This window comes from Pleurodeles waltl, chromosome 9, assembly GCF_031143425.1.
Source record: "Pleurodeles waltl isolate 20211129_DDA chromosome 9, aPleWal1.hap1.20221129, whole genome shotgun sequence".
NCBI classification, from domain to species: domain Eukaryota; kingdom Metazoa; phylum Chordata; class Amphibia; order Caudata; family Salamandridae; genus Pleurodeles; species Pleurodeles waltl.
The window spans coordinates 1,080,314,828-1,080,327,457 of NC_090448.1; the positions used below are offsets into that span (position 1 = coordinate 1,080,314,828).

Below are 12,630 nucleotides of genomic sequence, written 5' to 3' on the forward strand. Positions count from 1 at the left end.
CTAACTAACAGAAGGAGGGAGAACCGAGACAGTATTGCAGATATAGGCCGCCCAATGACTTACCTTCATCCCCTCTTTTGGCAGCGCTCACTGTACCGAACGTTTGATCACAAGGCCTAACTCTAGGACAGTCTAAACAACTGTGAGAACTAAAGGCAAGTGCGCATGTGCACGTAGCTACTCTTCGAGTCCACGTTCTCGCGGATACTTCCAACGTTTGACACCAACGGGTACCTCTGCTTACGTTTAGAGAAAGGAAACGGACTGCGCTTGCGCAACACTTTGCAGCGTAAGGCAGACACTTTAGAGTCAGGCGCTAGGTACTCCTAGTAAAAGCTGTGTATTGAGTCAAGAAATATTCTGTTCCTGACCTTAACATGTCTACAGCTCGGGCGGCGGTCAGATTAAATGCGTCACATGATATGTTAAAGACGGATCCCCTTAGAAATAGCTACCTGTTACCACCTAGTACACACACGAACTTGTTAAAAAACACGCACACCATCTGATTTCTTATTTCCAATTCCAAGAGTTAAAGTACTTGCTGGGAAACTTTCAATCAGGAAGGACGGCGCCATTGTTCTTCCAAGCAGGAACTACGTTTTCTTGAGTAAAAGGTTATGTACGGTTTGTCTCTTCAACGTGTACTAGTCTGTTGTTTATTTTTACACTTCTGTTACGCACACGCTCTTCCTTCATCGCTGTCCACGCGGACCGTCGCTCCGCCTACCACAGTAGCATCGGCCGCATGCGCAGAGGGTACGGCCTTTTCGCACCGTCTACCGCAGAGGGTAGAGCAGTGGATGTTTTTCCTCCAGTAGATTCTCCGAGAATCGTTAGAAGGAAAGCGGGTACGTGTTGTACTACTTTGGATTGAGGCCCGAGTGTGACGGCGAACTCGTTCCAGTTAGATGGCGAGGCCGCCCTGTGAGTGCGCGTCGCCGGTTCTACGAATTGTGAATGAAAAGAAGTAGCTGCTGGGCGCGCCTTCCTAACGTCCGTATCCGCCGATAGGTAGTAGTTTCTGAATCTGTAGGCCGTCACTTCTTGTCTGGTTTCTTCCGATCTGGGCAGTCGGTTGTTGCGTTGTTCGTGCTGGGCCTTGGGCGGTGCATTGGAGTGTAATGGCTCTGTCGCCGTGGTCCGTGTTCCGGAGTCGACGCCTGGCTGATGTTTAATAATACTTTTGAAACAAGTCTTGGGGAGTGACCGCGCGCACATGTTACCCGTGGCGGTGGACGCCAAATGGCTGTGGCACCTACCGGGACTCCATTAAAGTTATTTATCTTCTCCCGTTCTTTACGCATGCTAAATCACCATTAAGGTAAACTTTAATACCCTGACGTTTATTTTTTCTAAGTAATTGCAAGTTTTGGTCCTTTTTATTTAAAGCAGTAATCTGTTGTGGCTGTATAAAGGAGCTGTAGAAGTCTGAGGATCCTATATTTTATTTGGCGATCCATGTCCCAAAACCTTGCAATACTTGTTGCCTGTGACCCCCTTGGACGTGCCAAAGCGCTACGATCTTTGACACCTTCAGATATGTTCCCTGACGCAGTGACATCCCAAGGATTTGTGGGGCACCGGGCAGCCTGTACTTTAAGGTCCTCTGAAAACTTACAATTCCCCCTTTGGGTTCCTTAAAGCCCTTATGGTTCCAATCAGTTTTGAACTGTTAAACCTTCAGAAACTGAGAACTACAAGCTTAGTGTCCACCAGACATGCACACAGCGCTTGAAATTAAAACTTTAGTACCTGAATATTTGTAATTACAAATGTAACCCTGCCCCTTTTTGGCACTGGAGTTATTACTGGAAGAGTGAAAATAGAAGCACTGCTTTGAAGATTTTCATCATCGTTGGTTAGAAACAAATACATTTCTCTTCCCCATGCCTTGTCCCTCTGTGTGTACACTTTTCCAGCTAAATTACTACCTCTGATAACGCCGAATAAGGCTTTGGACGGTACAGGTTCAAGTGGTAGACTTAGAATGACTTGAGAGGTGGGTGGAAAAGTAAATTAAATAGAGGCAGGTTTTAGTTTGATAGTGAGATGGAATGTAGAGTGAGGCAGAGGAGCACGGTAATAGGTAGAGAGGTGTAACCTAATACGAGGTAAACTAAAGGGAATAAAGAGTGATAGTTAAACCTTCAGAAAAATATAAAGGGAGCAAAACGTAAGTAGTACTAAAAAATCGGGTCACGTTAGGAGTAGTGGCAAAAAGAGAAATGGAGGTGAAGGGGAGGGAAACAAGTGGTCGAAAACGGGAAGCTCAGAAATGTGAAACGGAGAAAGGTGAGGTTTATACTGTGGTAACGTTGTGAGGAAGAAACTGAGGTAAATTGATCTATAAAGAGAATTTGCGATAGATGGTTGAAGGGAGCGAGTTGAAAGGCAGAACATCTCGTGAGACAGGCAAAGATGAATTGAGACAGTAAAAGATAGTCAAAAGAAGGGATATTTAGAGGGCTGAAATTGGAACAGAGAAAGGGAGATGGAAATGTGAGGTAATGAATTAATGGTGAGGTAAATATAGAGGCTAGGTATTGAGAGAACAGGATGTGAAGAGGTAAGGGAGGTATATGGTAGGTTAGGTGGTGTAATGTGCAGAGAGGAGGTAGTGAAGACATCGAGATTCACTGTAACAATGGAGTGAGGTTTATGGGGTATATTGGGAAAGGTAGACAAAGGTATGGTAAAAATGTGAGGAGACGAGGTAAAGAATGCCGAGGTGGGGAAGAGGATTCATGTACATAGGGTACTAGGAGTTGATTAAATTAATTGCCACCAGTTAACTGAAAGTGTGAGGGCCAATTCTAGGCGGGCCACGCATGTACACTGGGGCAGATTTATTAAGGGGTGAAAGCAAATCCATATTTATAAAAAAAATATAAAGTCTACTGCTGACCACCACTGTGTTGGCTCACTAACAGACTGCCAGAGAGGTATGAGCATGGTGTCTAGCACACGATTTGTACTTTAATACACTTCAGTACAAAATCTTACGCTTAGACGATTATTAAACATTCTGCATGTTTCTGTGCTGTACACTGCATTCAGTATGTGGTGTGTTTGGAGAAATTAGAACATTTCTTCATGTTAGCGCCTGCTTCAAGGAGTTATTTTCATGCCCCAAAACTATGGGTGCTTGCCCTAATTAGGGTTGTGCAAAATTTACGTAGTTTGCTAAAATTCACACAGTTATGCAAAAGCATAGTTTTGTATTTTTTTATAATATATTTCAGTGCAAAATGCGCCCAGACATACATTTTTTGGCATGGGGATGTATTTAAACAGAACACTGAAAACGACCGCACTTGTTCTTTTTGCAGTCATTCACAACACGTTTTACAGCAAGTAGCACATTTTGGGAATTTTTCAGAACAAGCGCACCTTGAAATTTCATGAATTAAGATGGAGTAATTTAAATTCCACGCCGGTCTAGCGCTGATCAGCCCAAATTATAACCAAGTCTAACACTCTTCGCGCAAAGTGGTGCAGCTGCAGAGCGCTGGTTGTGCTAAGGGCATTTATTCAACACTAAATACATTTTACACCGGAAAGTACACTTTCTTGTCTCTGCATGAAAGTCCTGTGGTGCAAAATTCCCTTATGTTTCTATTACCCAGGGTGAGCTGTCAAATTGACATGGAAAGCTGTTTTTTATGGGCAGCATTCTTATTTGAGGAATTTCAACTCATTCGCTTTATTGGAGGGCTTTGAGGTTGGTAGTCCCTGGGCAACTGCCCATGTTTTAAAAATTCTCTGCTCTGACGTCGAGATAGTGACAGTTTTTTGCTTATTTAGTAGTATAGTATCTTATAAATGTTTTATAATAGCGTAAATCAATTGATAAATGTTAGCGTGGTTAACGTAACTCCTGGGGTGGTGGGTGAGTAGTACAAGCTACAGTGATATGCCAAGTCATCCAAACTGAAAAGCAGTAGGGGAAGGGAACTACCTAGCAGCAAAACTTAAAGAATAGTCCAACATCTCATACACCTTTTGGTATAGGGCCATCCCAAATTTCAAACAAGCTAATAAAACTAATGCCAAATTTGAGATGTAGCAAACGTAATCGGTGTTTTAAATTCTAAGGAATGAAATGCAGAGGGGTAGAAAAAGCTTTGAGTAGCATAAGGATTCACTAGAGTAGTTAACCTAGTCACTTTTTTTTTCTTCTTCTAAATATATTTTATTTGACTGGTCCTAAACAGAATCTTGATGCCTGTTCAGCAAATCATTAAAACCATACAAATCCAAAATTATAATTAGATTAACCTCAGTTCTCTTCTGTTAAAACTTGTTCAGCTTGTATACGTTTTCATGACTGAAGAGTGTAAAATGCCTCAAACGTAATCGGTTTGTTGAACATCATGGAGATTAAGAACAACATTATGCCTAATTGCAGGAAAAGGCCAACACTTAACATATAACAGGTGTCAGCATTTGCAAATTCCATAAAGTTACCAGGATTTTGCTTGGGTGTCATAGGTTTGGGATTGGACAATAGACATAATTTTCTGCATGTTTCATGTGATAAAGAACTGCATCATTAAGCGCTATGGAAAAAGCGCTTCTGTTAAGATAAATACTTAGATTCCAAGTATTCCCAACAAAAATGGGGAATTGTGCGAAGAACAGATATGTGTTCTACACCAAATTCTACATGTATTGGAGTTTGACCTAAGTTTTACACTGTCGGAGATTGGTGTTCTTAGACTTCACTTGTCATCTAACTGAATTCACCATAGGTAGCCGATTCTGTCTCATAAGAAACAAACCTCCCATATTATGCATCAACGGCCTCCTTGGTTTTCACTCTAAGCCAGTGCTTCCCAAACTTTAATAACAACCCAATTTTTAAAATGACAGCTGTTTGCGACCCAGCTACATTTTAATGGGCATGAGCCAGGGCGATTTTTGAAAGTAACTAAAGCATTGTGTAGTAGTGCATTATAACAAACCTCTAGGCACCAGGGATCATTTTGTTTAATTTTTGATTTTAGGGGTGGGGTGGGACCCCTTAGGCAAGGGTCACTCCCCTAGTGGGCAAATTACATTTAGGCGCCAGGGCAAACTTTTTATTTTTTTGGGAGATGGGGAGCGACCCATTAGGCAAGGGTCGGTCCCCTGGAGGGCAAATTGTATTTAGACCATTTCTGCTCCCCTTGGGGGCAGATCAGCCAATTTCTATTAGGCCAATCTGCCCCCATGGGGGCAGAAGCCACTTAGGCACCAGGGATGTGTGTGTGTGTATGCGTGTGTTTTCTTTAGGGAGACAGCCCTTTGGGCAAGGGTCGCTCCCCATGGGAGCACATTACTGTTGGCACCAGAGAAGTTTTGTTTTTTTTGTTTGTTTTTTTTCCCCCCCAAAAAATGAGGGTGGGGGTATGGCCATACCCCCACCCCAAATGGGGCCAAAGTTGTTCTTTGGGCAGATGGGGCAATTACCCCTGAGCCACACCCTGGGTGTGGGGGGGGGGGGGGGGGCAGAAATTCTCTACTAGATGCCAAGGGAATTTAGAAAAAAACTAAATATTGGGGTGGTGGCTACCAACCAGTATGGGCCTGGTTACACCCCCACCTCAACTGAAGGGGGTAACAGCCTTTCAGCTCTCCCCGCACTCTAAAACATCTTATCCCACAGCAAGCAAGAAGGCATTTGATTATTTTGGGTTTTAGTTTCTCATTTGGGCCATGAGAACTTGTCTTACCCTCAATCGTCCCACTTGGAATGGTGAGGGCTGCACTTTTTGGACTTTGGGACGCTGCCATGTAGAAAAATCCACAAGACCTAGACACATCTGAAAACTAAACATCTGGGTGATTCCAGACTGGTGTGTTTCACATGCACCCGCACCATTTTTGTACCCACAATCCCCTGCAAACCTCCAACTTAGCTGGAAATCACACATTTTTCTCACATTTTTGTGATGGACCCTTCCGGAATCTGCAGAAATCCACAAAATTCCTACCACCCAGCGTTGTCTCATCTATACCGATAAAAATTCTGCGGCACTTGTCAGCCTAAAATCTTCTTTTTTTTTTTTGCAAACTGCCCCTTTGGGCCCCCTTTGTTCCTCCTCAATATAGACATGTTTTTGGCTCTTCCCTTTCACAAGCACTTGGCCCACCTACACAAATGAGGTATAATTTTTACCGGGAGACTGAGGGGAACATTGGGTGGTATGAAATGTGTCCCAGTGCTGTGATCCCACACAGAAATGTGGGGAAAATGTGATTATTTTTTTTAGCTAAACTTGAGGTTTGCTGAGGATTCTGGGTAAGAAAACATTGGGGGATCCACGCAAGTCACACCTCACTGGACTCCCTCAGGTGTCTAGTTTTCAGAAATGTCTGGGTTTGGTAGGTTTCCCTAGAAGGCTGCTGAGCCCAGGACAAAAAACGCAGACACCCCCCCCCCCCCCCCCCCCCCCCCTGCAAAAACAGGTAGTTTTGTACTTGATCATTTTGATGTGTCCACGTTGTGTTTTGAGCCATTTCCTTTAGTGGGCGCTAGGCCTACCCACACAAGTGAGGTACCATTTTTATCGGGATACTTGGGGGAACGCTGAGTGGAAGGAAACTTGTGGCTCCTCTCAGATTCCAGAACTGTGAGGACATTTTTTGTTTGTTGTGTTTTTGTAGCCAAATTTTGAGGTTTGCAAAGGATTCTGGGTAGCAGAACCTGGTCAGAGCCCCACAAGTCACCCCATCTTGGATTCTCCTAGGTCTCTAGCTTTAAAAAATGCACAGGTTTGGTAGGTTTCTCTAGGTGCCGGCTGAGCTATAGGCCAAAATCTACAGGTAGGCACTTTGCAAAAAACACCCCATTTTTGGGCAGAAAACAGATGTGTCCACGTTGTGTCCCTGTCACGGGCGCTAGGCCTACCCACGCAAAGGAGGTGCCATTTTTATCGGGAGACTTGGTGGAACATAGAATAGCAAAACTAGTGTTATTGCCCCTTGTCTTTCTCTACATTTTTTCCTTCTAAATAGGAGTGTGTAAAAAAGATGTCTATTTGAGAAATGCCCTTTAATTCACATGCTTCTATGGGAACCCCGGAATTCAGAGATGTGCAAATAACCACTGCTCCGCAACACCTTATCTTGTGCCCATTTTGGAAATACAAAGGTTTTCTTGATAGCTATTTTTTACTCTTTATATTTCAGCAAATGAATTGCTGTATACCCGGTATAGAATGAAAACCCACTGCAGGGTGCAGCTCATTTATTGGCTCTGGGTACCTAGGGTTCTTGATGAACCTACAAGCCCTATATATCCCCGCAACCAGAAGAGTCCAGCAGACGTAACTGTATATTGCTTTCAAAAATCTGACATTGCAGGAAAAAGTTGGTGTAAAACGTAGAGAGAATTTGCTTTTTTTTTTTTTACCTCAATTTCAATATATATATTTTTTTCCAGTTATCTTCTGTAGGAAACCCTTGTAGGATCTACACAAATTGCCCCTTGCTGAATTTAGAGTTTTGTCTACATTGGTTTCACGCCAATTTCGGTCACTGACTGGAAGGAGGCTGAAAGCACAATTTTTTTTAAAAAACGGGTATGTCTGAGTAAAATGCCAAAATTGTATTGAAAAATTGGGTTTTCTGATTCAAGTCTGCCTGTTCCTGAAAGTTGGGATGCTGGTGATTTTAGCACCGCAAACCCTTTGTTGATGCCATTTTCAGGAGAGAAAAAACCACAAGCCTTCTTCTGCAGCCCCTTTTTCCCATTTTTTTGTTGTTGAAGAAAACAACATTTTTACTGTATTTTGGCTACTTTCTTGGCCTCCAGGGGAACCCACAAAGTCTGGGAACCTGTAGAATCCCTAGGATGTTGGGTAAAAAAAGGACGCAAATTTGGCGTGGGTAGCTTTTCTGGACAAAAAGTTATGAGGGCCTAAGCAAGAACTATTCCAAATAGGCAAAAAAGGAGGGGGTAAAAAGGCCTGGCAGCGAACGGGTTTAAAAAAAAAAAAACTAACTTTGCAGTCAGAAAAGCAAACCAATCCCTCTGTTCAGAGAATAAACACTTTCTGAGACTGCATGGCCTATTTGAGCCCGGTTTGAAGCACCCGAAATTGTGACAAGATAAACAATTTAAAGGAATATGTATTTATTGCTTGGGCTTAACTAAACCAACCTACCGAAAATCGTCTTGCAGCCCACAGTTCAGTGAACGTTGCTCTGAACCTCCTAATGGAAGCAACCACATGAAATACCCAGTTAGAGACTGCCTAAAAAAAAAACAATAAAAAAAAACTAGCAGTTGTTGAATAGTATAACATGCACCTTTTGGTATTGTTGTAAACTATGTCCCATATACAATAAGACTTCATATTTTTTTCTCACAGGCACAGAATGGGTAAAACCCTTTGATACAGCAGTCCACAATTAGTGTTGCTGTTTGTGTAACATTCAGTAGTTTTTTTTGTTGTTTTTTTAAACTTTTTTCTCAACTGTGACTACAAGTTTTGAGGTTTTGACCTGCTTTAAGACAATTGTGCTAGAAAACAAAGTACGCTTCCCACTTGCCCCGTAGGACTCCAAAGTCCAAACCTTGGGTTTGAGCTGATGTACGATAGGAACTGTTTGCATAGCATACGAACTTATCGATGAAAGTCTAATACATTGGAGGTGAGTGAGGTGTTTTGGGTAGTATTTTGAAATACATGCATCATGTGGATGTTCTAAACTGGTTGTGAGCACTTGGAGAAATATTCATTGGTGTTTCACACGTCTTACCTGTGTTGGAACATAAGACCCTACAGTTTCAAGTATGTGCTTTTGCTTCAGTTTTGTGTGCCCGCACTGTTGGCCTGTATTGAAAGAACATGTGCCTTTCTTGGTGCTTGGGGTTATGTTGGGTGGTACGCTATCTTTAGTAGCCCTATTGATTCAAACGCCAGTCCATCATGCTTTTTTCACATAGTATGCAAAGGTAAGTTAGCAGTTGGGCACATTTATGGTGTGGGAATTCATGTATGTGACTGATTCTGGCCGGATTCCCAGAAGCTTTTTTGATCAGGTAAAATCTAAATGAGTAGGAGCTAAATGTAACGGCACGGAATACATGTGCCAGGTTCCCCTTTACTATTAGAAGCCATCCTTGACTGTACATAAGTATTCAGGGTGACGAGATTGATATTGTGAAGCTGACCTCTCCTATTGATCTCATTTGTAGGTCTGTGCATTGCTGGGTGGAATATGACTGTAGCATGTGCCGTATGAATATTGGTGAATGTGTTAGGCTGTATCTCTTTACACTTTACAGGGTGACTGAAGTTTGTAGTTTAATCGGAGTTACGATTTTTTTTAAAAAAAATTATGAAATACATGCTCAGTATTTGTGAAGAGGTGATAGCGGTGGATTTCTAAATCATCGTCATTAGCACAACCAGGTCTACTTGGTAGCATTCTTCCCGCAACCTAACGTGATCTTAAGTCCTGAGTTTAAACCTGAGTGGAGTAAACTCAAGACATCAACCCACCATGAAAAGAAAGGCAAGCAAATGTATGTGTAGTGCTAAACTAGCCATACCCTTGTGTAATATATACTAATATGTATGGCATATTACTGACATTAAATAGTCATTCCAACAAAATGATAGGACCGTTATAATTTCCTTTGTTTCTTTTGCAGATCAACCATGCAGCTCTTCGTACTTGCGCAGAATTTGCATTCTCTAGAGATCTCTGATCTCGATACTGTTCATTCAATTAAGGTATGTAATTCATGTATTTTTAACGCTGTTGCATATAAAGACTGCAAGCTACTCATCCGTCTGTTATTGGACGCATTGTCCTTTCATATCACCCCAGACTTGAAACAGTGCACACTACCCATCCATTGAGGACCATTCCACCAAATAGTCATTCTAGGCGCACCTTTAGCCAACAAACATTTGGAGCCCAATAACCTCCTTTCCCTATAGATTCAGTTGATCACAGACCTGGATTGTAACTAAATCACTTCTTATTTTAGATGACCTTCTGTTCGCCTTTATATTAGTTTTACGCTTTTCTGGTTGTAGAAAAAAAGCATGCCTCCAATCATTGCTATCACAGCCTCTAGTATCGCCTATCTGTGACTTCAGTCTACCAGGAGATTTCGACACAATTATGTCACTTTCACATACTTGACTGCCTTTACATGCCTCGTTTCCTACCCACTCCCCCCCAAAAAAGTTGCAGTATTGTCTATCAATCCTGCCTGTCAACCTTCTCTCCATAGACAACTATACCATTAAAAATCACCACTTTCATCATGGCTTGACACCAACCAGTGTAGGGCACCCTCATAGCTGAATTCAAACACGACAGGGTTGTTACTCCTAAACTGTTGCGCCCTTCAACCGTAGATCTAGGCATGTGTGACATTAACATTAATGGCTTCTCGGTGTGCCAAACTCTGTTTTCCAAATACACACCTTATCTAATTTGCAGTGTACCCTGATAAACCCCAGGGCCCAAACGTTTGTCCTGACCTATGCCGTGCAAAAGGATAACTAGACTGAGAGATTTTGTTTCACAGCGAAAAATCGATGGCCCAAGTCCTATTGCCTATATTTTAATTTATTTAAAAAAAAGCTAAGCAAGTGTTACAAAGCAACCAAAACATCTGTTTATCCTAGGCACGGATTGAACAATTGGAAGGAATCCCTGCAGCCGACCAAGTGGTTACATATGCTGGGGCAGCTTTGGATGATGAGGCAGCTATTGGTGAATGCGGCCTCGCTGAACAGTGCACTTTGGGAATCACAGCCCGAATGCTTGGTGGTACGTATCAGTTGTGAGAAGACTGTCTAAAATGTTTTTATTGCGGAGTTCGTTGGGATGGCCTTAGTGTATGCCCGCATATGAAATTGCGTTGAAGTTAATTGGATCAAACATATGGTGACGTCTGGTTGACATACTTTGAAGTCGGGAATTTGGTGCATGCCTTTAAAAAAAAAAAAGTCCATAATCTCTTAGGAAGCATTTCTCTGTTCAACCAAATTTACATCTCCACAGAAACGATTTGTTTAAGAATTGCGAACATCTGATGCACATGAATGGATGGGGTCTGCACCAGGGCAGCCCTTTTACAAGTCCTCTTTCCATAAAGTGCGACTGTTCCATGAAAGTGCTAGATGAAGTAAGGAGCTATCAGGGCTACCAGTCTTCCAGTACAGGCTGAGTGGTAGTATATATCTCCTACATTACCCAGTTTACTTCACATTGGGCATTCAATCCAAACACATTATCAGCCTCTCTTGGACTGTTAAGACAAAAATGTCATAGGGAGCTGAAATTTAAACTTCTAGATAAAAATGACTCTTTGATCTGGTTTGAGCTGTCGAACACCATGGTCATGCCAGATTGTGCTCCCTCTGAACTTTAAGCGATGGCTCTGGATCAGAGGATGGTTGTGGTTAGCAGTACAGATTCATGTGTATGACTGAAATGAAGTAACTTTTTTTTTCGTTAGGCAATGGTTGCCTCAATGTTTGTTTTTAATGTCCTTGCATTTTCCAAAGCATGTTAATTTTTATCATTAATCTTTTACAATAGGCAAGGTGCACGGTTCTCTTGCGCGAGCTGGGAAAGTGAGAGGTCAAACACCAAAGGTACGTTTGAACGGACTAATGCAAAGTATGCTTTTCTTTACAAACGAGTTAGTTCTGTGCTTTATGCTGTAGCCTATTACATAAGCCAGTCCTTTTAATTTAACGAGCTGAACTGCAGTAGATTTTTTAAAAATTGTTTTTACATTAGAATATTTGGTAACCTGAATTTAAATACTTTTGTTAGTTGACCGTGTCATAAAGCGGTCAAGGCATTTGGGGCAACAGTATACAGAGACATCTTTACGTTTTAGATAGCTTAGTACCAGTTTTTATGTGGCTGCTTCCAGCATTATGTTCCCTAAAATAAATTTGAAACTGACTCTTGTAGGTGGCTAAGCAAGAGAAGAAGAAAAAGAAGACTGGCCGAGCAAAGAGACGCATGCAATACAACAGACGCTTTGTCAACATTGTTCCTACCTTCGGCAAGAAGAAGGGACCCAATGCAAACTCCTAATTTCTGGGCTCAGTGATTTGAAAATGATTGTTTAATAAAAGCGAATAAACTTCTACACTTGTCCAGTTGAATTCTGAGCGATAAACATTTAACCATATGAAGGAGATGAAAGCCAACTATTAATCCCTTGATTGTTGCTTTAGTGGGTAAATACTCCATCCTTTTTGGAGTAAGTATGTTTGTTCTAAAGCATTTCTTCGGTAAATGCATGGATATCGGTGCTAAACGGGTGCTTTATGCAAGTTGAAAGGTCTAGGCACTCAGTCATCCCATTTGAAGCGAGTTAATAGCTTCATTTTACTCTGGGCAATTGTTATGCTTGTAATTACTTTCAGCCCTTCCTTGATAGCGCCTGATACTTTGCCCTCGAAGGGACTAGTTACTGGGAATTTGTGATATTGCCTGAATTCTTGCATGAACATTACTGGCGTTGTGCCGTCAAATTCCCGTTCTTATTTTGTGTTGAATATTATCTGAAAGTGCCCCCATCACCTCCGGGGGGTGTCCTCTTGGCCCTAATAAAAAAAACGATTTCTTGCGCTGTCACTGTTCAGCCCAGGC

The 12,630-nt window shown here is 42.0% G+C and overlaps 2 protein-coding genes and 1 non-coding gene across 10 annotated transcripts in view; 2 read left to right on the forward strand and 1 right to left on the reverse strand.

The window, feature by feature from the left end:
* Positions 1–624, reverse strand: part of LOC138260331 (uncharacterized) — a 58,811-nt gene extending 58,187 nt beyond the window's left edge. For 3 of the 8 annotated variants that reach the window (XM_069208726.1, XM_069208734.1, XM_069208728.1), the window contains exon 1: positions 64–265. The gene's annotated coding sequence lies outside the window, so the exon portion shown is untranslated. Of the gene's footprint in view, positions 1–63; positions 266–455 lie in introns of those variants that run through there. The other 5 variants (XM_069208727.1, XM_069208732.1, XM_069208729.1 and 2 more) reach the window with 5 other exon arrangements.
* A 70-nt stretch (positions 625–694) lies between these two features.
* Positions 695–12,122, forward strand: FAU (FAU ubiquitin like and ribosomal protein S30 fusion). The gene is made up of 5 exons (XM_069208735.1): positions 695–851; positions 9,650–9,731; positions 10,641–10,785; positions 11,560–11,615; positions 11,944–12,122. The coding sequence occupies exons 2-5, from the start codon at positions 9,657–9,659 to the stop codon at positions 12,067–12,069; spliced, it is 402 nt and encodes a 133-aa protein (XP_069064836.1). The 5' UTR covers positions 695–851; positions 9,650–9,656; the 3' UTR covers positions 12,070–12,122.
* Positions 11,083–11,210, forward strand: LOC138260614 (small nucleolar RNA U109). Its single transcript, XR_011198919.1, has one exon. It is a non-coding gene; the product is annotated as a small nucleolar RNA U109 (small nucleolar RNA).
* Positions 12,123–12,630: the final 508 nt, after the last annotated feature.